The 23,389-nt window shown below is 43.9% G+C and overlaps 1 protein-coding gene across 2 annotated transcripts in view; it reads right to left on the bottom strand.

Annotated features, from left to right (window-relative positions):
• Positions 1 to 657: 657 nt before the first annotated feature.
• Positions 658 to 23,389, bottom strand: part of adck1 (aarF domain containing kinase 1) — a 512,025-nt gene continuing 489,293 nt past the window's right edge. For both annotated transcript variants that reach the window (XM_067992031.1, XM_067992032.1), the window contains 2 exons: positions 6,548 to 6,741; positions 658 to 2,489 (listed from right to left, as the gene is read on the bottom strand). In XM_067992031.1, the coding sequence (XP_067848132.1) occupies positions 2,336 to 2,489; positions 6,548 to 6,741 (348 nt within the window). In that variant the 3' untranslated portion in view covers positions 658 to 2,335. The remainder of the gene's footprint in view (positions 2,490 to 6,547; positions 6,742 to 23,389) is intronic.

The following is a 23,389-nucleotide window of genomic DNA, read 5'->3' as shown; positions in this document are numbered from 1 at the left end:
TCCCCTACTGGTTGAATAAACTAAAATGGTCCACTTGCTCCCAGAAGAAAGTGAGGGAGTGTGTCCGCGCGTGCAAGTGAGTATGCACGTTAGAGTGAGGGTGAAAAAAAAAAGCTCAATTATTTGACCATATCAACATAGTCAGAGTTATTTGCAGAGTGTTTCAAACATTTCCAGAGTTCTTTTCACCTCACGGATCTGTTTAGCCAGCACATGAATGGGCTGCATAGATCTGTCCAGCTCTTCACAGTGGGCCATTTGTGTATACATGCCCTTTATACTCATATCCACCAACTCTCCAAGACTGTCTACAGAATCTCAATAAGTTTGAATGTTTGTGCGTGGGTGTGTGTGGGTGTGCGCAGGCGGATGAGTCGGGAGGAGGAAGGGGATAGATGATGGCAGCAGGGAATCTAAAACCAGGAAGTAAATCTCAGTCCCAGGAGAAAGAAATGTACAGAACAAGGTATAAACCCACACGTTCAAACTCGGAGTTCTAATGAGGAGCCCCAACCAGAACACTAACCTCTTTCCCTTTCAGACGCTGACTGACCTGCCGAGGATTTTCAACACTTTCTGTTAATGATGTTAGTATGTTAAGCAATGGGCCCTTAAAGCAGAATCATAATTAAATGCAAACTTAACTACCAGTCAGAATTAGTTACCATTTTGATTTATAATGGTCATATTTTATTCATTCACCTCACTCCGTCCAATATCACCCCTCCTCTTCTGATTTGTGCCAGGTTACAGTTCCACAAACTTTGCCTCTCGCACCTCAGTGTAGCTGCTGGAGGGGAGAAATGAAGTGGATCATGGAGAGGAACGAAGACCGTGACAGACGATTGTCAATAAAGGTCGACAAACAATTTGTTGGCCAGAGACCATCGAGAACGAGGAACTGTGGGGAAAAGACGGGGAGAAGAGAATAGAGTTGCACGCAAGACGGGGAAAACGGAGTTGGATCGGACATACCCTGAGAAAACCCCAAAACCCGTGTCGTTAGAGAGTCATTGAAATGGAATCCCTGAGGAAAAAGGAGACCAGGCAGACCAAAAAATCAGTTGGCGTAGAACTGTGAACGCTGAAGTAAAAAGAGTGGCTACACATGGGGTCAGTTGGAAGTGGTTGCCCGAAACAGAGTTCAATGGCGAAAACAGTAGATGGCCTCCGCTCCACAGGGTGCAATAAGGTTGAATGATGATGGTGGGTCCATGAACACCAATGCCACTTGCCCAGTTGACCAAAGTTCTTGTATGAGTCTAGCCAGTGATTGCCATCAGACTGTGGGGAAGCATCATTGTCGATCCTGGTCCTGTCCTCGCCCAGCATTCACACACACTTTTCCAGTAGGTGCAATTAGATGGTGATCAGGAGTTTGTTTTTCCCCATCTCTATCCCCAAAGGGAGCTCAGGCCAAATGTGAGGCCCTGAGTGCCTTGTCCACTGAGCTCAACTAACTCGGCACAAAGCAGGGATCGAACCTGGGGCCTTCCTGCTCTGTGCGGCTGAGTTTCGCACTGGGCGCTGTATTTAGGAACATGGGAACAGGAATAGGCCATTCAGCCCCTCGGCCCTGTTCCACTATTCAATAGATCGTGGCTGACCTCTATCTGAACTCCATCTACCCATCTTGGTTCCATAACCTTTAATATCCTTGCCTAACAAAAATCTATCAATCTCAATTTTTGAAATTTTCAATTGTCCCTTAGCCTTGAGGCTTTTTAGGGGAAGAGAGTTTTAGATTTCCACTACCCTTTGTGTGAAGAAGTGCTTCCTGATATCACCCCTGAATGGCCTCGCTCTAATTTTAAGGTTATGCCCCCTTGTTCAGGACTACCCCCCCCCCCCACCAGAGGAAATAGTTTATCTCTTCAATCATCTTAAACGCCTCAATTAGATCACCCCTTAATCTTCTATACTCAAGGGAGCAGAGGCATCCGCAGAGCTTGATGGTCATGTTCAAACATGGATGGGACAACCGCACCATCTAAAGTCATCATTTTATTCAGATATATCGCAGAATTTCGGATGCTGGCAAGGGTGGGAGGCCGGGGAGGAAGGGGTGGGGGGCTACATGACTTAATCAACACATTGGGCGTCCCAAAGAAATGACTGGAAGTGTGATAATAAATTCAATCTCTAACACATGTCGGAGGCAACTCTGTAGAGACCAGAAATTAATTAGGCCTGGCCTGCTACAACATCACAACACACAGGAAACTGAAAGCTGGTAGAATGGTCTATAGATGATCTGGGCCGGGGTGGGGAGAACCCAAGAATAAACATTCATCGTCTTTTCTTTGGCAGAGAGTGGCTTCATTGCCGAGGAGGATCACAGCCCAGAATAAGCACCAATCCAACTCCCCAGCAGCGATGCCTTAATCCAGAGCAAGATCTCGTACAGATTGATCTGCCAAAGTACCAGGGCTTCTGCCAAGGAGATTTTTAGCTTCCTGTACCAGGACTTTGATTTATCTTTCTCATACCTGTCAAATTAAACAGAAAAGGTATGTTAAAGCGCGAAGAGTACAAGTAATAGAGGCACTACGAGGCTTTATGTGACTGTTCAGAAAACCACCAGCATTTTGATTCATTCTTTCATATCGGACTTTTTAATCCATGGTTTTAAAACCATGCTGTTAAAAAAAAAAATCTGCTCCATTCTCTCCCTCTGCTGAAGACACCGGCTCATCCTCGGATACAGTTCAACAGGCGCTGGTAGCTCTCCAGCACCAGGCTATTCAACTACAGGGAGGCATCACAGCTCTGCCCCTTATAACAACAACAACAACTTGCATTTATATAGCGTCTTTAACGTCGTAAAACAAGGCGCTCACTGTCCAGTCACTCCAGAGGAAGGTGAACCCTGGCTGATTTGTACTCTCCTTAACCCATTGGTCCTGAGGCCAAATGTGGCACCTTTACTGAGTGAGCCCTATTGGGACCTTCCTGCTTATGGGTATGTTTTAATACCCCACTGAGAAGTCAATTTATCCAATTAATCACTTGGGGGGGGTGGGGGGGTTGCGGAGGGTGAAACATAAAATATATATTTTGTTGTTACTGAAAGGAGCTTTTTTTCTAGACCTTCCCTAAGCATCCTGAACAATCGCTAACATTTATCAGGGGATATGGATATCATTTAGTTGATTTGAGGGGGGGGGGGGTAGATTTTTTTATTCGCTGCTAGGACAGTAATGTGATGGAGTGAATCACCCACCCTTTATGGGACCCACACGATTATTGTTCTGTTGATTTCAACTTTGATCCCAAATTTTAAAAAATCAAAAATTTGGGTGAAATCGCGGGTGAAATAAAATGCATGCCAGTATTTTGCAATTCCTGTAACTGGAAAGTGTCACTGCTTGACATTTTCTGAAATGAAGTTTACTTCCAAACATTTGTGCTAGCAAACCCATCCCTTGAGGAGTCAGCCCCGGTACACTGGAGTCACTGCTTGGCTGGGTTTGATTCAGTGAAACTGAATTAAAGTTGGTAAACGGAGCAGCAGAATTGAGGAACTCAGTGTTTTAGAATATTTAAGAAACTGCTGGGCATGGTTGATGAGACCGTCATGTCGACAGCAATGCCAATATCCAGAAAGTTTTATTTCCCGTTCATGAATCTTAAGGCATCGCGTCATCTGAGCCACACGACAGTCGCCTGGTGGGGGAGGAGGGTGGGGGAAGAGACGAGCAGTGGCAGCCAACATTCACAGTCCAGAAGCAAAATACTGAGGATGCTGGAAATCTGAAATAAAAACAGAAAATGCTGGAGAAGCTCAGCAAGTGAGGCAGCATCTGTGGAGAAAGAAACAGAGTTAATGTTTCAGTTCGAAGACCTTTCGTCCAGGTTATTGAACCCTCTAGTTGGGTATGTATCTAGGTTATTGAACCCTCTAGTTGGGTCTGTATCTAGGTTATTGAACCCTCCAGTTGGGTATGTATCTAGGTTATTGAACCCTCTAGTTGGGTATGTATTCAGGTTATTGAACCCTCTAGTTGGGTATGTATTCAGGTTATTGAACCCTCTAGTTAGGTATGTATCTAGGTTATTGAACCCTCTAGTTGGGTATGTATCTAGGTTATTGAACCCTCTAGTTGGGTATGTATCTAGGTTATTGAACCCTCTAGTTGGGTATGTATCTAGGTTACTGAACCCTCTAGTTGGGTATGTATTCAGGTTACTGAACCCTCTAGTTGGGTATGTATCTAGGTTACTGAACCCTCTAGTTGGGTATGTATTCAGGTTACTGAACCCTCTAGTTGGGTATGTATCCAGGTTATTGAACCCTCTAGTTGGGTATGTATCTAGGTTATTGAACCCTCTAGTTGGGTATGTATCTAGGTTATTGAACCCTCTAGTTGGGTATGTATCTAGGTTATTGAACCCTCTAGTTGGGTAAGTATCTAGGTTATTGAACCCTCTAGTTGGGTATGTATTCAGGTTACTGAACCCTCTAGTTGGGTATGTATCTAGGTTATTGAACCCTCTAGTTGGGTATGTATTCAGGTTACTGAACCCTCTAGTTGGGTATGTATCTAGGTTATTGAACCCTCTAGTTGGGTATGTATTCAGGTTACTGAACCCTCTAGTTGGGTATGTATCTGACGAAAGGTCTTCGACTTGAAACATTAACTCTGTTTCCTTCTCCACAGATGCTCCCTGACTTGCTGAGCTTCTCCGGCATTTTCTGTTTTTATTCAAAGTTCAGGATCTTCCGGAATCTCCAGTCGCCCAGTGACAGGCAGTGATGCGGATATCTGGCCACAGAGGGCGGAAAAGGTGACATGCCTTTAATGGAGCAAAATGTCCCACGTGTTTTACAAAAAGTGTGTGGGAGGGGACGGCGGTAGCGAGGAGAGGAGAATGAGTTAGGCGTTAGGGAAGTTGACCGAAGGCATCAAAGGGATAAAAGAAAGGAAGAACTTGCATTTATATAGGGCCTTTCACAACCCCAGGATATCCCAAAGCGTCGCACAGCCAATGAAGTACTTTTGAAATATACAGTTACTGTTGTAATGCAGGAAAGCGCGGCAGCCAAATGGTGCACAGCAAGGCACCGTAAACAGGAAATAAGATAAATGATGGTGTTTGAGGGACAAATGTTGGCAATGAAACCGGGAGAACTCCCCAGCTGTTCTTCAAATAGTGCCATGGGATCTTTGATACGATGGGGTGGGGGAATGAGCTGAAAAGCAGCAGATAGAATTCAATGTCAATAAGTGCGAGGTGACACATTTTGGGAAAAAAAAGCAATAATTATACTCTGAATGGAAGTATGCGCTGTGCTGTGGAAGAGCAGGGGGATTTGGGGCTACAGGTTCACAGGACATTAAAGACAGCACCTTAGGATGATAAGGCTGTATTAAAAAAAAAGTTAATGGAATTGATTTTATTTCAAGAGCTATTGAATATAAAAGCCAAGAGGTAATGATGAGTTTGTATAAAACCTTAATAAGACCTCAGTTAAAACTCTGTGTGCAGTATTGGGCTCCATGCTATAGGAAGGAGATTGGAGCTTTAGAGAGGGTGTATTGCAGATTCACTAGGATGCTGCCTGGTATGAGGCAGTACAAACATTGAGGAAAGGCTTGAAAAATTGAGTCTGTTTCATTTGAACAATGCAGTTTATGACAATGTGATATGATAGAAATGTTTAAAATGATGAAAAGATGGGTCAGAGTAGATGGAAGCAAACTGTTTCCTCTAGCTGAAGGGTCAAGATCGAGGGGCCATAGATACAAGATCAAATGTAAGAGATTTAGAACAGAAAACTTCTTCAGAAACTTCTTTGCACAGGGGGTTGTGAGGCTATGGAATTCACATCCAGGGTCAGTAATTGAGGCAGAAACTATGTCAACATTTAAGATTGGATAGATCGATGAAGGAAAAGGAGTTGATAGGATATGGGAACAGGGTGGGTAAATAATGTGATTAGAACTATTTGCTGACATGGAAGGTAAATGCCAACAGGACCAATTGGGCTGAATGGCCTGTTTTGGTGTTGGAAATGCTATGTATTTCTATGTATCAGCATAAGCAGGCTACTTGACCATAATTGCAATCATAGTCAGGCCCATTCCTGTCTTCACCCGGCATTTCAGCAGGAGTCACTAGATAACAATCAGGAGTAACAACCGTGGCTAATTTTTCCCCTCAACAGTACAGGAGGCCAGGCCACTGATACTACCTCTATCACCACACCAGCAGAAATCAGGTAACTCAGTAAGGGCCAGGGTTTGAATTGGTCTGTGAGGCCTGGTACTGCACTGGACAGTGTGGTTGCAAACTAAGCTACTGGGGGATTACCCAAGGGCAAATATTCCTGGGCACATCAATTGACCTGGGGGGCAACGTACAGAGGAAAAGTGGGGTGGGGAGAACCATCATGGTATAGGGCAAGCCGGTCTGATTTTCCTCTGCGCACAGTGCCCGGGTGATCCAAAATACCTAGAGGCAAGAACAGGAAAATCTGCCCTTTGTCTTTGAACTTGGCACACTGAAGGATGATAGCGTCTGGGTACCAGGTACTTTAACCTACCTGGACACAGCTCTGACACAGCAACGCGACATGTTGATAAAGGAGCTAGCACTGGCTCGGGTCTGGAGCGATGTCTCAATCCCTCGAAGTAGGTCATTTGTCTTTAGGAGCAGTAGCATTTGGCGAGGAACCTTGTTCAGCAGTTCATTGATGCGAGGTAGATACTTAGCTGCATTTGCTCGAATCTCTACATCCTGTAAGACAATTGGAACATTTGATTACTCTCGATACAACTGGCACAGTTGTAGATGAATCTTAGATGAAACTGAATGCAGGAAAAAATGCAAGGTGATACATTTTGGGAGCAGGAATAAGCACAGTGCAGGTACACTAAATGACAATGTTTCAAAAGGAATAGAGGAGCAGAGAGACTTTGGGGTTCAGATATACAAATCTTTAAAGGAAGGAGGACGTTGATAAGGCTGCAAAAAGGAGCATGGGAATTGAAGGATTTATAAATCGGGGTACAAAGCAGAAAAGCAAAGTGATAATGCTAAACCTGAAGAAATCACTGGTTAGGCCAGTCAGAATAGTGTGTCCAGTTTTGGGTGCCTTACTTTAGAAAAGTTGCCAGGGCCTTGGAGAGGGCACAGAATAGGTTCACTAAGATGGTTCCAGGGATGAGAGACTTTAGTTATGAGGAGAGACTGGAGAAACTGGGGCTCTTTTCATCCAAACAAAGAAGGTTAAGAAGAAATCTGACAGCGGGGTTTGAAATTATAAGGGGTTTTGATAAAGTAAATCAGAAAAAACTATTTCCACTGGTTGATGAGTGGGTATCTAGGGGAAATAAATTTGATGATTGTAACCAAAATAACAAAGGGAGAGGTTAAGAATTTTTTTTAATGCAGAGAGTTATATGGGTGGGGTTGGGGGAAATATCAGAAGGACTTCAGACCAAAGTGCAACAGTGAAGATGGAAAGTCTGCACTTATTGCCCATCTCTGAGGTATCCCTCAGAAGGTCGTAGGAATCACTTCAGAGGGCATTAAGAGTCAGCCACATATTCTGATACTGGAGCCATATGGAGGAGTGGCAGATTCCCTTCCCTGAATGACATTAGCAAACCAGTTGGTTTTTTACAACAATCCGGCAGCTTTTCATGGCTTTTCTGGTGCCAGCTCAAAAATTACAAGATTTATGGTGGTATTTGAACTCCTGCGCGTTTCTAGTCCGCCTTAACAACGAGGCTACCGTACCCTACACGGAGACTTCCCTGAGGAGTTTCAATGGATGGGGTGGAGTCCACGATGGGGTAGATTGCATACAGTCTGTGGAAGGAGGGGGCTTGATGGACTGCAAGGCCCTTCCCCATTCCATGCATTCTCGTGTTTTTTATCACCTGAACTTCTCGACAATGCTACTTGTAAGAGGCTGGAAAATCCCACCTGGATTTCCCATATGCACTGTCGATGTGCGCCCTCCAAGCAGCAAGAAGCTGGAAAATTCCCCCCCCACCACCCCCGCTTTAGTACGACAAAAACAAGGAGAAATGTCAGTGACTAATGCATGAAAATACGTTTTTCTTTTTGAAATGTAGACTTTGACAGGAAATGTTAAAAACTGCCTCAGAAATACTCGAAGGAAAAATAAATCTTTATAAAGTAAATTAATTTTACTCAAATTGAAAGCCAAAAATTTAAATTGCAGTTTAAAAATGTACATTTTGTTGTAAAGTTTATTTTATGTCCCTGTATAAGACCAGTAACAGGTAGCCTGTAGAAAACTGTCATTATTACAGTCTGCACGTATTTGTGCAGTCAAATCCACTTAAAGGACAGCTCTGCTCTGATAGATAAGCTGTGTAGTCACTTACCATTATCATTTGTTTTTGTCTGTGCTGAATTCAGCAGTGCTGCGGCATCAGAAACTCCATGTAACTCTCTGAAGATTCATGGAGATTAAGGTGAACCCATTTGCCTTTTTTTCCAGGCTGTGATAACGCAGCTGTACCTGGGAAACGTTGTCAGAGCCCAGTTGTGATTTGGGAAGCAAATGTTGGGAGGGGGAAGGAAATTGTAGCCGAGGATTCTTGCCGTACCTCACCGTTGTCTGGTTTGCTGGCGCCCAACGCACCAAGCCACTGAACCACTAGGAGCATAGGAACAGGAGGGGGCCATTCAGCCCCTCGAAGCCTGTTCCGCCATTCAATTAGATTATGGATGATCTGTATCTAAACTTCATTTACCCGCCTTGATTCCGTAACCCTTAATACCTTTGCCGAACACAAATCTATCAATCTCAGGTTTGAAATTTTCACTTGACCCCCAGCCTCAACAGCTTTTTGGGGGAGAGAGTTCCAGATTTCCACTACCCTTTGTGTAAAGAAGTGCCTCTTGATATCACCCCTGAACGGCCTAGCTCTAATTTTAAGGTGATGTCCCCTTGTTGTGGACTCCCCCAACCAGAGGAAATAGTTTCTCTCTGTCTACCCTATCAAATCTTTCAATCATCTTAAATCTGGAAGCAGATTCAATAATAATTTTCAAAAGGGAATTGGATAAATACTTGAAGGGGGAAAAGTTACAGGGCTATGGGGAAAAAGCAGGGGAGTGGGACTGATTGGATAGCTCTTTCAAAAAGCTGGCACAGGCATGATGGGCCGAATGGCCTCCTGCTGTGCTGTACCTACTATGACACTATGGTGATACCTCAATTAGATCACCCCTTAATCTTCTATACTCACGGAAATACAAGCCTACTCTATGCAACCTGTCCTCATAATTTAACACTTTTAGCCCTGGTAAATCTATCTGTATCAGTCTTAGTACTTTCACTTCCGATTGACAGCATCGATTGATATTCAGATTTTCCAACTCCAGATTCATACCAGTGGTAATCTAAGTTTTCATAATTGTGAAAAAAGTATCAAAATAGTTATGTCATTTATTTAATATTATCAGATCTCCCATGGCTTTGCTCATCATGATTCGGAGCTTACCCCTTTCTAGCAGCTGGTGCGTGGGGGAGGAGCCAAGGGGAGGAAGCAACACGACCACCGAAAGGATTTGGAAAGAAGTTTGGGAGAGATGTGCTCAGAGACCATGACGTGTTTTTGGATTGGTTCGAGTGGGACTGATGTTTGTCCCAATGGACACAGTTAAAGTGTCACAAGATTTTTAGGGGAACTATAGTAACTTTCGCTACCGAATTGGCAGCCCATCAAGTCAATTGAAAAGAAAATCATGCAAAGTGTATAGTGGGTAGCCAATTTGTGATGTTTAGCTACTAAGATGGGGCTGTGTTTAACCTGACCTCTCCCTTGGCCTTTCACCTCTGGGATCTGGATTTGAAGGCAACACGGATTAATAGGACGAAAAGGAGGAGCTTTGAAGACCTGATGCTAGGCCATAAATTACCAAATTTATTAAGTTTGGTTTCACAATTTGCCATGACAGGATTGGAATTCGTGACTTCTGGTTTGCTAGTCCAGTACCATAGCTGCTACACCACCGTAACCTTCAGGGCAGAAGGTGTAACAGCATTTCTCCATTTTGAGCGCTAATTTTCCTGAGTTATCTGTGCATCCATTCTGGTGGCCACTATCACTATTGGCAGCTTTCTTGCATGGGGCTGTGACCGTACATCTATCAAATCTTGAACGCAGAATGCAAGGCTTATTGCTTGAAATGGAATGTGTTGCATTTCTCAGCAATGACATCCCTCTCCTGGACCCAAAAGATCCCATGATACTATTTGGAAGAAAAGCAGGAGAGTTCTCCCCGGTGTCCTGGCCAATATTTATCCCTAAACCAACGTTAGTAAAAAAACAGATTATCTGGTCATTATCACATTGCTGTTTGTGGGACCTTGCTGTGCGCAAATTGACTGCCACATTTCCTACATTACAACAGTAACTACACTTCAAAAAGTACATCATTGGCTGTAAAGTGCTTTGGGGGGCTGTGAAAGGCGCTATATAAATGCAAGTTCTTTCTTTTGTTCTTTCTTGATGGGCACAAAATTCACAAAAATTGGGAAAAAAAAGTTTGGGAAGAAAGGTGTTATTCCTGCTAATTCCTTTAATGGTTTGACTTTGTAAGAGGCCCCGTTAGTGAAGCTCCACTGTTGAACTGAACCTCAAGCTGCATTTTAGCTGATCAGAACGAACTGCAATAATTTAAGATCACAAGATAGAGGTGAGGAAGGACATTCAGCCTATTTTGACTCATCGATCTGGAAAACCTACAGCATCTCCACAAAGCACCCAACTGTCGTTTAAACAACTCCAAGGTTCTTGCCCTTAGTATCCAACCCAGAAGTCCTTTCCTTGTGTTTATCATTCTTTGTGTGAAGAACCAGTCCTAAATATTGCCCCACATTTACCTTTTCAATACTGTTTACTTATCATACACCTCTAGAAGGTTCCTTCTCAGACGCCTACTTTTCAAGGCCAACGAGCCGAGGCTTTTCATAACTCAGTCCTCTTGCACCAGAAATCAGCCTTATGGTTCTTATCTAAAATGCCTCCAGGGCTGGGATGTCTCCCTTGAGTCTGTGATCAAAAGTGGTGCAGTACTCGAGGTGCAGTCTGGCTCCAGCACTGTACAGTTCCAGCATGACGTGTTCCCAATTCATGCTGTATACGCAAGCTGCGGGTTTAAGTTTAATTCACCGTCAATTAATCAACTATCAATAAATCAAATCAAATCGACAGCTTGGCCAGTACTTGTACATTCTGCAGTGCCCACTTCCACCTTCACAAAAGTTAACTACCAGATGCTGGTAACCATGGCAACATAACAGTCGCAAATCAGCGCCACCTTAGCTGTCACTGACTGAATAATTACTTACTGTGAAAGAAATGGCCACTCCAGGATTGCTGACCCGAAGAGAAAATTACTTTGCTACCACAGTGGTGCTCAGAGTCGACGTCGAGCTGTTTCTCTGTCAGTTAGCTGTATTTTACGAACTGCAATCACTTTGATAATTCTGCAAAGCCTAATCAATAATGGCGCTATTGTTTGTCAAAGAAATCGCCTAATAGGATTTTATTGGGATTTCCAATATTGTTGTGTCAGATTGGCTTTGTTTTAAAGTAACTTTTACTTTTTATATATCAAATAATGGGATAACCGGGAGTGAGTTTCAGACTGGAATCTAAGCGAGGGGTTCAGATGGTTTATGTATCAAGTAATGGATACCAGGCAGGGAGTTACAAGCTGGAATCTAATCGAGGGGTTCAGATAGTTTATATATAGAATAATGGATATCCAGCAGGGAGTTACAAGCTGGAATCTAATCGAGGGGTTCAGATAGTTTATATATAGAATAATGGATATCCAGCAGTGAGTTACAGGCTGGAATCTAATCGAGGGGTTCAGATCACATGATAAGCCATGAGAATTGTGACAGGAGCCCTGAAGGGAATGTTAAAGTGACTTGACTCTATCTGCTATTATTAGACTATATTCACAGAGCTATTATATTCCGCGACTTGTATCATTGTGGGGAATGTCAGCGGCGGTGGGCAATTGATGCATCCATGCTAAAGGATTGACATTGATGATGTAATAACTGCAGGTTAATGACAATCTACAATATATCACGCTGATTTAACACACTTAATATATGAAAATGAAGTGATTGTGGAGTCAAGCACATTGTGCCTAGTTGGATTGAAACAGGAATGAACAGTGAATATTAGGGCGTAGTCTTAATTGCCCCTGGGTGGTATATTCCAGGCAGACATGACTGTGTTTTCATTTATTAATGTTGCAAAACTATAAAACTGAAATGGTTGACTGTTTAATATAATCAATGTGTGTGGCACATTTTGTTTTGTGTGTTGTCATAGATACTGGGTTAAGGAAGGAAATTAGTGCTCCTTAAAAAAAGGGGATCAACAGGAAGTGGTCGTCAGTGGGCGGGGGTAGTGCATGATAGAATAATTACATACGCACTCCGCATGGAGTGGGACAAATGCTCTTTGTTTACTCTTGGTTTTCCTAGTTTCTTATGAATACACATTGATTGAATCAGAAGTCAACATTTTGTAAGTTCCAAACACCCCTCTTGCCCCCCACCCCCCCAAACCTTCATAGAATAATACAGCACAGAAGGAGGCAATTCGGCCCATTGTGTCTGTGCCGGCTCTTTGAAAGAGCTATCCAATTATTCCCACACCCACTGCTCTTTCCCCATAGCCCTGGAAATTTATCTTATTCAAGTATTTACCCAATTCCCTTTTGAAAGTTACTACTGAATCTGCTTCCACCACCCTTTCAGGCAGTGTATTCCAGATCATAATGACTCGCTGCGTAAAAAAAATTCTCCTCTCTTTCCCCCCCTCTGGATTTTTTGCCCATTATCTTAAATCTGTGTCCTCCGGTTACTGACCCTCGTGCCAATGGAAAGAGGTTCTACTTTTTTTACTCTACCAAAACCCCTTCATAGTTTTGAATGTCCCTTTAACCTTCTCTGCTCTAAGGGGATAAAAAAAACAGCTTCTCCAGTCCCTCTAGTCTCATTAGAAGGTTCCGATCTCCAAGGCTCAACACAAAGCTACAGGCCTGAGAAGCTTGCAGCTATCACCTGATGTCTCTGCCCCTTCTGCCAGCGCCAGCCCTGCCAGGGGTGCCTGAGACGAGGAAATCTTGGCACTCCTGGGCCTGGGGAGGATCAGCCCACCTCAGATGGCAGGAAAATCTGCCCTTATTTTCTCGGACGGCGGTTGCAGCTGCTTTTTTGAGATACGGTGGATGTTCCCTTGTGTGAACGCATTAACTGACTTCATTTGACAATTCCTGTCACTGAACTTGTGGAATTGCCAAGGTTTGGAAATGGTGGGGTTGAATTAATATGTGTTTTACTGAATTAAAAAAAAATCCTTTGAATTTCACACTCAGAATTACAGTAGGTGCCACAATGCCATTAAATAGAGAAAATCAGGTGAAAGATCAATATTTTTCTGGGGGGTGGGGGGGTCATATCCCCATAGAAAATAATTCCCTTGCCATTAACACTCCAATCCTCCTTCAGATCTCCCCTGCTCTTCTTCGAAATAGTGCCATGGGATCTTTTACGTCCACCTAAAAAGGGCAGACAGGGGCCTCGGTTTAACTTCTCATCTGAAAGTCAGCACCTCCGATGGTGCAGCGCTCCTTCAGTACTGCACTGGGAGTGCCAGCCTAGATTCTGTGCTCAAGTCTCTGGAGGGAGACTTGAATCCACGACCTTCTGGCTCAGAGGCGAGAGTGCTACCAACTGAGCCATGGCTTATAACGAACCTGTGATCCACCGCACTGTCAGTCTAACTTGTCTTCACAAGGCATGAGGCTATATTCGGAGCTGGGTTTTTTTGAGGTCAGCTTTCTTGAAAATGTTGGTCAGTTTTTGCTTGTTTTCTAGGTTGGCATCTACACCTTCCTTCATGACTTTCTTCTTCCTCCTTGCCTCCCTTCCCCTTTCCCACCCCAACCTCCCCGCAGTCTGTTCTGGGAGTGCTTGTGTTCATCGTGGTCACTAAGAGGAACGAGGTACCAGCAAAAAAAAATATCAGGTCTTAATCTGGGCCTACTGGTGATTGTTGGCATTTCAAATGCTTCTTCTCAGTTCTCACAACCTGATTTTACAAGCGATGCTTTAAAATAATAGGCAGCAACATATTTCTCCCTGAAATGCCAGGCCAATTGCGCAGAGGGAAAGGTAAGCACTTCCAAAATATGGTAAATCAGTAGTTTTGGACTTTTCCGCTGATTCCGAAAATGCTTCCGGAGAAAACAGTTCAGGGAATGAAACCCTAGTTATGCCTCAGAGTGTAAAACATTAGAGAACTCCTTCCCTCATTGTGCGATGGTGTATGAAGTACTTGGTGCATTAAATCCTGGAACCGAGACTCAGCGTGCAACAGATTTCTGCAGCACATTGAAAACTACTGATTATAGAGCAACAGCTTGAGCCTTAAATGTTTACAATTGATCCGACTGCTACTGACGGTAATTTCTTATCAATACTGATCCCCAGTGACAGTCAATTCAATTATTACGAAAGATGGGAGGAACGTGGCCTCTTTAGCCCTGAAAGGACTGACTGACGAGGATCCTTTGGGCAATATAATACGAAATATTAAACTACATACAGAAAAGGCAGCTCTGGAATACAAGGTAAAGCTTGACAGTAGGAAAAATGAGCATGGGTTCAAACTGGTGAAAGACAAATTTAGGACTAATACCAGAAAGTGATCAGTGAACTTCAGGCAGGAATGTGGAGGCAAATCACCGTGGTGTCATTTAAGAGGCTGTTGGGTGCTCTGATGGGGAGACTGTAGGTTTTTCTGGGTAGCTGGGCTAGGATGGGCTGAATGGCCTTCTTCATTCATCTCATTATCTGTGTCATTCACCAGTTGGAGTACGAGCAACATCACTATATCAGATGATCTGGTCATTTAGCTCATCGCTGTTTGTGGGACCTTGCTGTGCGCAGATTGGCTGCCGCGTTTCCTACATTACAACAGTGACTACACTTCAAAAAGCACTTCAATGGATGTAAAGTGCTTTGGGGTTTCCTGAGGCCAAGAAAGGCGCTATACAAATGCAAGATCTATCTTTTTTTTTAAAGGCAATCATGGAGAATATCAGAGATTTAAAGATTAATCCTGTGGTGTATTGGCCAAGATAATTCCTTATATGTTACTGTCGGCCACCCAATGTACTTATGAAAGTGCACGGTCTCTGTCATCACTTACCCAGGCTAATCAATGCTGTACTTAGCTTAACTCAACAATAACAACAACTTGAATTTATATAGCGCTTTTAACGTAGTAAAACGCCCCAAGGCATTTCACAGGAGCGATTATCAAAAAAAATTTGACACCGAGCCACATAAGGAAATATGAGAACAGATGACCAAACGCTTGGTTAAAGAGGTAGGTTTTAAGGAGGCTCTTAAAGGAGGAGAGAGAGGAAGAGAGGAGGAGAGGTTTAAGGAGAGAATTCCAGAGCTTATGGCCTAGGTAGCTAAAGGCACGGCCGTCAATGTTAGACCGATTAAAATCGGGATGCGCAAAAGGCCAGAGAGGAGCGCAGAGATCTTGGTGGGTTGTGGGGCTGAAGGAGGTTACAGAAATAGGGAGGGACGAGGCCATGGAGGAACATGAAAACAAGGATGAGAATTTTAAAACTGTGGCATGCACTTGGAGAGCGGATTCTGTGGAATAATTCAATTTTACGTCTGGAATGTAGGTATGAATCAAGCCTGATTCTGCCACCCCCACCGTCCAAGGGGGGAACCACATTTGTAGGGCGTGCAGATCAGTGAATTGGACCTGCAGTGTTGCAGCCTTACCTCCAACCTGTACTCCCTTTTAGCACGGCGTTCCCCGGCGGGGGTTATGGGATCGGCCCTTACATCTCCTCTCGCCGATGATATTAATTGAGTTTGAGTTAGTTCAGTCCTTGTGAAGCACAGTTGGTTGTTCTAAATTATACTGCTTGCTGGGGTGGTAGAACAAAATGAACCTGTGGGCTGCTGGAGGTTCCAGAGAATGTCCTGTCTCCCTGGGCTGACTGGCCTAATGAGTGAGCTGAAAACGTACTGATACTGAAACAAAGACCAAAATTACAGCAACAACACTCAGATGTGAGCAGTACTTTATCACTGCAATATTCAACCTTAAACTATAAAAATAAATGCTCAAATTATGAATTTTAAACCCTTCAAATTTTACTTGCTGCTTTGTCTCCTTCCTTTCTCTGCTTTGTTCTCAGTCTCTAATATTTTTATTTTCACAGTTTAATTTGACTTTTTTGACATGTTTTCTACCTATTATTTTCCTGTCAAGGTAACTCTTTTGCCTCCTGGCTCCCACCATCTGTTTTGGAGATTGAAGCAACTTGCAAAATGAACTTGTGGATTCACTCCTGATTACTAGCTGAAGGGTTATATTTTCAACTAATCTAGAGGCCCAGGAATTGATGCAGCGACATCATGGATCAGTTTAATGTTTTATCATAGTATCTTACAGCTCAGAAGGAGTCCATTCGGCCCATTGTGCCTGTGCCAGCTCTTTGAAAGAGCTATCCAATTAGTCCCATTCCCCTGCTCTTTCCCCACAGCCCTGCAAATTTTTCCCTTTTCAAGTGTATATCCAATTGCTTTTTGAAAGTTACTATTGAATCTGCTTCCACCATCCTTTCAGGCAGCGAATTCTGGATCACAACAACAATACGATATGTAACGAAATGTCAATCAGAATAAGGACTCTGGCAAATGAGTAAAAAATGTTGGCTACCCCCAGAGTAAACTCATTGAGCAAAGCTGAATATAATATTTTACGGTTAAATGTTCTACTGATGGTCAGAGCCCCTTATGATCCTACATCGTGTGACACTGTCAGCAATAATTATGGGTTCACAAAATAACCCAGTGCATCTCGCGTCAGATGCTCGCTGAAAGTTAAGAACATTTCATGAAGAAAGGTGACCACAGATATTACAGTTTTCACACAGAACATCTCCTTTTTAACCGACACAGAGAGGAACAGCGCTCCCTTGAAAGAAAGACTTGCATTTATATAGCGCCTTTCATGACTTTCAGAACATCCCAAAGTGCTTTACAGCCCATGAAGTACTTTTGAAGTGTACTCACTATTGTAATGTAGGAAACGCAGCAGCCAATTTGAACACAGACAGGTCCCACAAACAGCGATGTGATCTGTTTTAGTGATGTTGGTTGAGCGATAAATATTGGCCAGGATACGGGGAGAACTCCCCTGCTCGTCTTCAAAATAGTGCCATGGGATCTTTTGCATCCAGCTGAGAGGGCTGACTGTTTAATGTCTCATCCAAAAGATGGCACCTCCGACATAGCCATAGCAGATTCAATTGTAACTTTCAAAAGGCAATTGGATACATACTTGAAAAGGGAAAAATTTGCAGGGCTATGGGGAACATCAGCCTGGATTTTGTGCTGAAGTCTCTGGAGTATGACTTGAACCCACAACCTTCTGACCCAGAGGTAAGAGTGTTACCCACTGAGCCACAGCTGGTTTACTGGGCAAAGGAACCATCTGAAGACCTATGGTTTGATCCCTGGTCTGTGCTGAGCTAGCGGAGCTGATCTGGGACATTTGTTGAGGGATGCCACAATTGCCAGGGGATTTTCACCCTTGATTATTATCTAGTGGCTTCTCTGCGAGAAAGTGTCCGTGCCTGGACATCAGGTGAGAAAATTAATTCACGTTCAAGTGACTCACTGACCCGTGATTATCAAAGCTCAGTCAGGAAGGACGGTCAGCTGGATGAGATAATGGGTGTGGGTCGAGGTGGGGGTAGGGGGGATCTGCTAGTACCCCAGCAACGGTCGGCACCTCGAGGGGATAAAAGAGGAGAAAATGGGTGGGGAGGGCAAGTGGGGAAGGTGAGGAGGAGCGAAATAAGACTACTGTTTGGGTGGTGTCAAGGTACAGGATGTGAAATGATACGCAGGAGAAAGCACAGATGGGAGATGGGCCTGAACGACGATCACCATCGTGGGCAGTAACAGCTCTTGCTTCAGAGTGAAAGTACAGCAAATGCTGTTTGTGTAAAGCAGCCAGTCGGCCTCGGAGTGCCCGACAGAGCTCAAGTTCAGCTTCCAGCGCTCCCAGCAACAACCTGGGAGCTGGGAGCAGGTGCCACGGCTGAACTTTTCTTTCCACCCTGATTAAATATGCACTATAATATTTGCAAAATGAGACTTACTTCAAGTGGGAGACTAATTTATTTCTCCCAAAGAGCGTGCTATCAAAAACTAGTGATTCGAAGCAGTTGGCCTCCCTGACGCTGCATTATTTCCGAGTCTGGTAACTGTATTCCTGTCTCTGGGCCTTTTATAGGCCTCTGATTGAAATAATAAGAAAACTGAAAGGCTATTATCGCATGTATGTAATTCTACAATGGGCTGCAGCTCATTAATATTCATGAAGTTCCAAACAAGGCTACTATGGCAAGCAGCTTTAGATAAATTACATTTTAAATTAATCAAAAGTAACCGGATAGTCTTGGGGGTTTTTTGTTCAAAGTTCACGGCGATCTCAAATTAACGCTGCAATAATAAATTTGGAGATTGGTCGTCAACTTTACCTTATTCAGTTATTGTTCTGTCAATTAATTACATTTCTCTTCAGACTCATGCTTATTGAGTAACCAGCTCAAAATAAATTAAAATTTTACCGATTATTGTGTACAGATGACTTTGAATTAAGACATTTCCGTTGTGCCATTCCAGACTGGCACTGTCAGGAACGTGATGGAAGCGTGAAGGTGGGATTGTACTTGGCGGTGTAAACGTCTTTTCCCATTACGGTTTTTAGCCCGACAAATTTTAGCTCCTGTCTGACAAAGCAATTTTCTCCGCCAGCTTTGTATTCCCCCTTCCCCCCCCTCCCTCTGTTCCGCCATCAATGGCAGAGCATTCACTCATCAGGGCCATTAGTTCTAGCACTCTCTCCCTAAATCCCTCGCTACCCCTCTCCCCTGCTAAAAAAAAAAACTCCTCAAAGCTACCCGATCGACCATGGCTTTAGCCATCTGCCCTAACTCCCCCCACTCCCTCCCTCCCTCTTCCAACTTGGGTCGCTCAATCCTCCTGTAAAGTGCCTTAGGACATTTCATCACATAAAAGGCAGTAATAATGTGCAGGCTGCGTTTTCAGTGGGCTGCGGTTTTTGTTTTAAAAGGTAAACGGAGCAGCCAAAGTCCTGTCTCTGTTCGTGCCACTTGGCGCCGTGGCTAAATTCAGCTCGGCTCAGCTCCCGCTTTTTCAGTCAAATTTTATTCTTTTTATATAAATGCTACAAATAAACAGCTATACTGTAAGGTAAGTGTTAATCAGACTGATTTGAAGTCTGCTAAGGTAATACTGCTAGTGATTTTTCTTTATACTGTAGCGATGTCAGCTTTTAGCCTTTTTTTGTTAAATAGGGAAGTATGATTCTTAAATTATAATATCTTAAAATAAGAAGAAGTATACAGCAATTCTAAGGTTGTAACCACCTGCTTCCCCCAAGGTTCCCCCCTGCCCTAGCCCTGAACTTGCATCTTTCTGTAGTTTCTCTCTTATCTCCCCTCATGCCCTCTCCGAGCTCATCTTGTCCATGAGACCAACCTCCTGCTCCCACGACCTTATTCCAACCAAACTGCTGACCACCCAACTTCCCTTCCTGGCCCCCATGTTAGCTGATACTGTTAATGGTTCCCTCTCCTCAGGTACTGTCCCCCTGCCTTTCAAATCTGCCGTCATCATCTCCCTCCGCAAAAAAACCACCCTTGACGCACCCCCCCCGTCCTTGCAAACTATCTTGGGAAGATTGAAGCCATTGTTTTTGGTCCCTGCCTCAAACTCTGTTCCCCAGCCATTGACTCCATCCCTCTCCCTGGTCACTGTCTGAGGCTGAACCAGACTGTTTGCAACCTTGGCGTCCGATTTGACCCTGAGATGAGTTTCCGACCACATTTCTGTTCCATCACCAAGACCGCCTACTTCCACCTCCGTAACATCGCCCGTCTCTGCCCCTGCCTCAGCATATCTGCTGCTGAAACCCTTACCCATGCCTTTGTCACCTCTAGACTTGACTATTCCAATGTTCTCCTGGCTGGCCTCACAACTTGCACCTTGCGTAAACTTGAGCTCATCCAAAACTCTGCTGCCCGTATCCTAACTCACACCAAGTCCCAGTCTCCCATAACCCCTGTGCTCGCTGACCTACACTGGCTCCCGGTCCAGCAACACCTCGATTTTCAAATTCGCATCATTGTTTTCAAATCCCTGCATGGCCTCACCCCACTCTATCTCTGTAACCTCCTACAACCCTCCGAGATCTCTGCGCTCTTCCAATTCTGGACCCTTGCACATCCCCGATTTTCATCGCTCCACCATTGGCGGCCGTGCCTTCAGCTGCCTAGGCCCTAAGCTCTGGAATTCCCTCTCTAAATCTCTTCGCCTCTCCACCTCTCTCTCCTCCTATAAGACGATCCTTAAAACCTACCTCTTTGAGAAAGTTTTTTGGTCATCTATCCTACTATCTCCTTGTGTGGCTCGGTGTCAAATTTTGTTTGAGAACACTCCTGTGAAGCGGCTTGGGACGTTTTACTACGTTAAAGGCGCTATATAAATGCAAGTTGTTGTTGCTTAATGAGGAAAGTTAATAGGAGACATGGGTAAGAAAGGGTTACTAACTCCAGCAGCACAGACACAGGACAGGCAGTGGAGCTCCCTTTGTACCAAAGAAAGAGAGAAAGATGTCATTCATTAGAAAAGATGCCTTGAATCCTTACTTAAGATAAGCACCTGTCTGAGAAAGAGCTACGCCTATAGCCTGGAAAGTTAGGGAGGGTGATTCTTGTAGCCAAGTAAAGGGAACTAGAAACAGAGATGTTTTGAAGGTTGTTATTTTGATCCATGCCAATCATTGTTACACGGATCTGTAGCTGCAAGGACAGGAAATAATCAAATCAGTGTTGAATGATAACTGTGTAATGTAGAAACATGAGGATTGTCACATAGAAGGGGTAAGAAAAAGGTAGAAAAAGTTGGAACAGATACTTTGGAATTCGATTAAGGTCTGATCAAACTGTGCACCGAGCTCGGAACTGTATCGCGTTTCAGTTCTCTGGCTAAAGCTCACAAGGTCTTGTCGTAAGAACTGCTGTTAAGTGTATGTTTAATTATCGTATGCTTAATAAATCCGTGTCATCTGACATTCAATGTTGCGAACCCTATTGATTTGAAGGGTAAATTATAAGTAAGAACACACACACTCTAACCCTCCTCTAACAATGTGGTAGTTTCTACCTCAATTATTTTCCTTTATATTTTTTATTTATATATTTACGATTCTTAATAGTACAAGTATCAAGATGATTTTGTGGAAATAAAAGGGTTTAATAAATACTATAGGAACAACTAATTCAATATGGCAAGGTACTTGGCTCCGATAAAGCAGGTTTAAAAGCTGCCCATTTCGGGAGAGAATGGATCACTGAAACTCAGAAGAAACTGAATGGGACTCAGAAAATACAAGTGTTTGCTCATGAATGAACAAACCACTGTGGAAATAGAAAGGTTTTTCTTCCAGGAACTGAACCGACAACCCTCCGAGATCTCTGCGCTCCTCCGATTCTTTCCTCTTGCACATCCTGATTTGAATCGCTCCACCATTGACGGCCGTGTCTTCAGCTGCCCAGGCCCCACACTCGGGAATTCCCTCCCTAAACCTCTCCGACTCTCTACCTCTCACTCCTCCTTTAAGAGGCTCCTTAAAACCTACCTCTTTGCACCTGTCCTAATATCTCTTTATGTGGCCCGGTGTCAAACTTTGATTGATAATCGCTCCTGTGAAGCGCATTGGGACGTTTTACTACTTTTAAGGCCATTTATAAATGCAAGTTGTTGTTGTTGAACCTATTGGTAATTGAATCGACTGGGACAGCTGAATGAGTCAAACTATGTCTGTGGACAAAACACAGATCATGGTAAGTTTTTTTTTATGGTTATGGTCACTGATTTGTCACCGTTTCTCAGTAGCCAGTTATTTTGAGCCCCCTACCCTATGCCCCCTACTCTACTTCGCCAAGGCTTCTTTGACAGCACCTCCCAAACCCGCGACCTCTACCGCCTGGAAGGACAAGGGCAGCAGGCACATGGGAACAACACCATCTGCACGTTCCCTTCCAAGTCACACACCATCCCGACTTGGAAGTATATCGCCGTTCCTTCATCATCGCTGGGTCAAAATCCTGGAACTCCCTTCCTAACAGCACTGTGGGAGAACCTTCACTAAATGGACTGCAGCGGTTCAAGAAGGCGGCTCACCACCACCTTCTCAAGGGCAATTAGGGATGGGCAATAAATTCTGGCCTTGCCAGCAATGCCCTCATCCCATGAATGAATAAAAAAAATGTAGATTTATGGACGCTCAACAGCAACAACTTGCATTTATATAGCGCCTTTAACATAGTAAAGCATCCCAAGGTGCTTCACAGGAGCATTATCAGCCGAAATTAGACACCGAGCCACATAAGGAGATATTAGGACAGGTGACCAAAAGTTTGGTCAAAGAGGTAGGTTTTAAGAAGCGTCTTAAAGGAGGAGAGAGAGGGAGAGAGGCGGAGAGGTCTAGGGAGGAAATTCCAGAGCTTAAGGGCCGAGGCTGCTGAAGGCACGGCCGCCAATGGTGGAGCGATTAAAATCGGGGATGGGCGAGATGCTCAATGTCATAGCCTGTCAGCTTCATCATCATTGCATGATTTATGCCGCCATGGGATTGTCATTTATTTATCCATATTCAACACACGAAGGGAGAGAACAATCCTTTGATCCTTGACATTCGTAATTCATATTCAACGATGTCAAAAGATATCTTTAGGAACAAGACTTCTTCAACGAAACCTATTGTTCTACCCGACGAGCACCAGACAGACCCACCAGACTGGTTGCCTAGAAGTGACTTGCTGGCATCCGAAGAATACATTTACTTTCAGCTGACAATTTCATTGAGATGATCAGAAGCGAAATCCTTCGATTTTCTAATGATTAATGCGGGGCCTTTAGGCTCGTCTGTCGCAGTGGAAATCATTGAAAGCGGTTTTGTGAGGCAGGATTATAGGACACACATCAGCTCTGATAAATAAATACATTCTAAAGAAAAACAAATGACAGAAATCAGAAAAGAGCAGTCAGCCAGCATCCATCGGTGGATCATATTCTGCTCCCAGGTGAGGTACAATAAAATATCGTGGAAAGAAGTGAGGCATGAGCTTGCCTATCAGTCAGAGGAGCAGAATAGTCGCTCTTCTGGTGAGCCGAGAAAGCGAGTGTCGCTGGGCTGTTCGACATGCAAGGCATCACACACACCCACCACAC

This window comes from Heptranchias perlo, chromosome 10, assembly GCF_035084215.1.
Source record: "Heptranchias perlo isolate sHepPer1 chromosome 10, sHepPer1.hap1, whole genome shotgun sequence".
Taxonomy (NCBI): domain Eukaryota; kingdom Metazoa; phylum Chordata; class Chondrichthyes; order Hexanchiformes; family Hexanchidae; genus Heptranchias; species Heptranchias perlo.
Note: the sequence above shows the minus strand (reverse complement) of the source record. Positions and strands in the feature narration are given on the sequence as shown.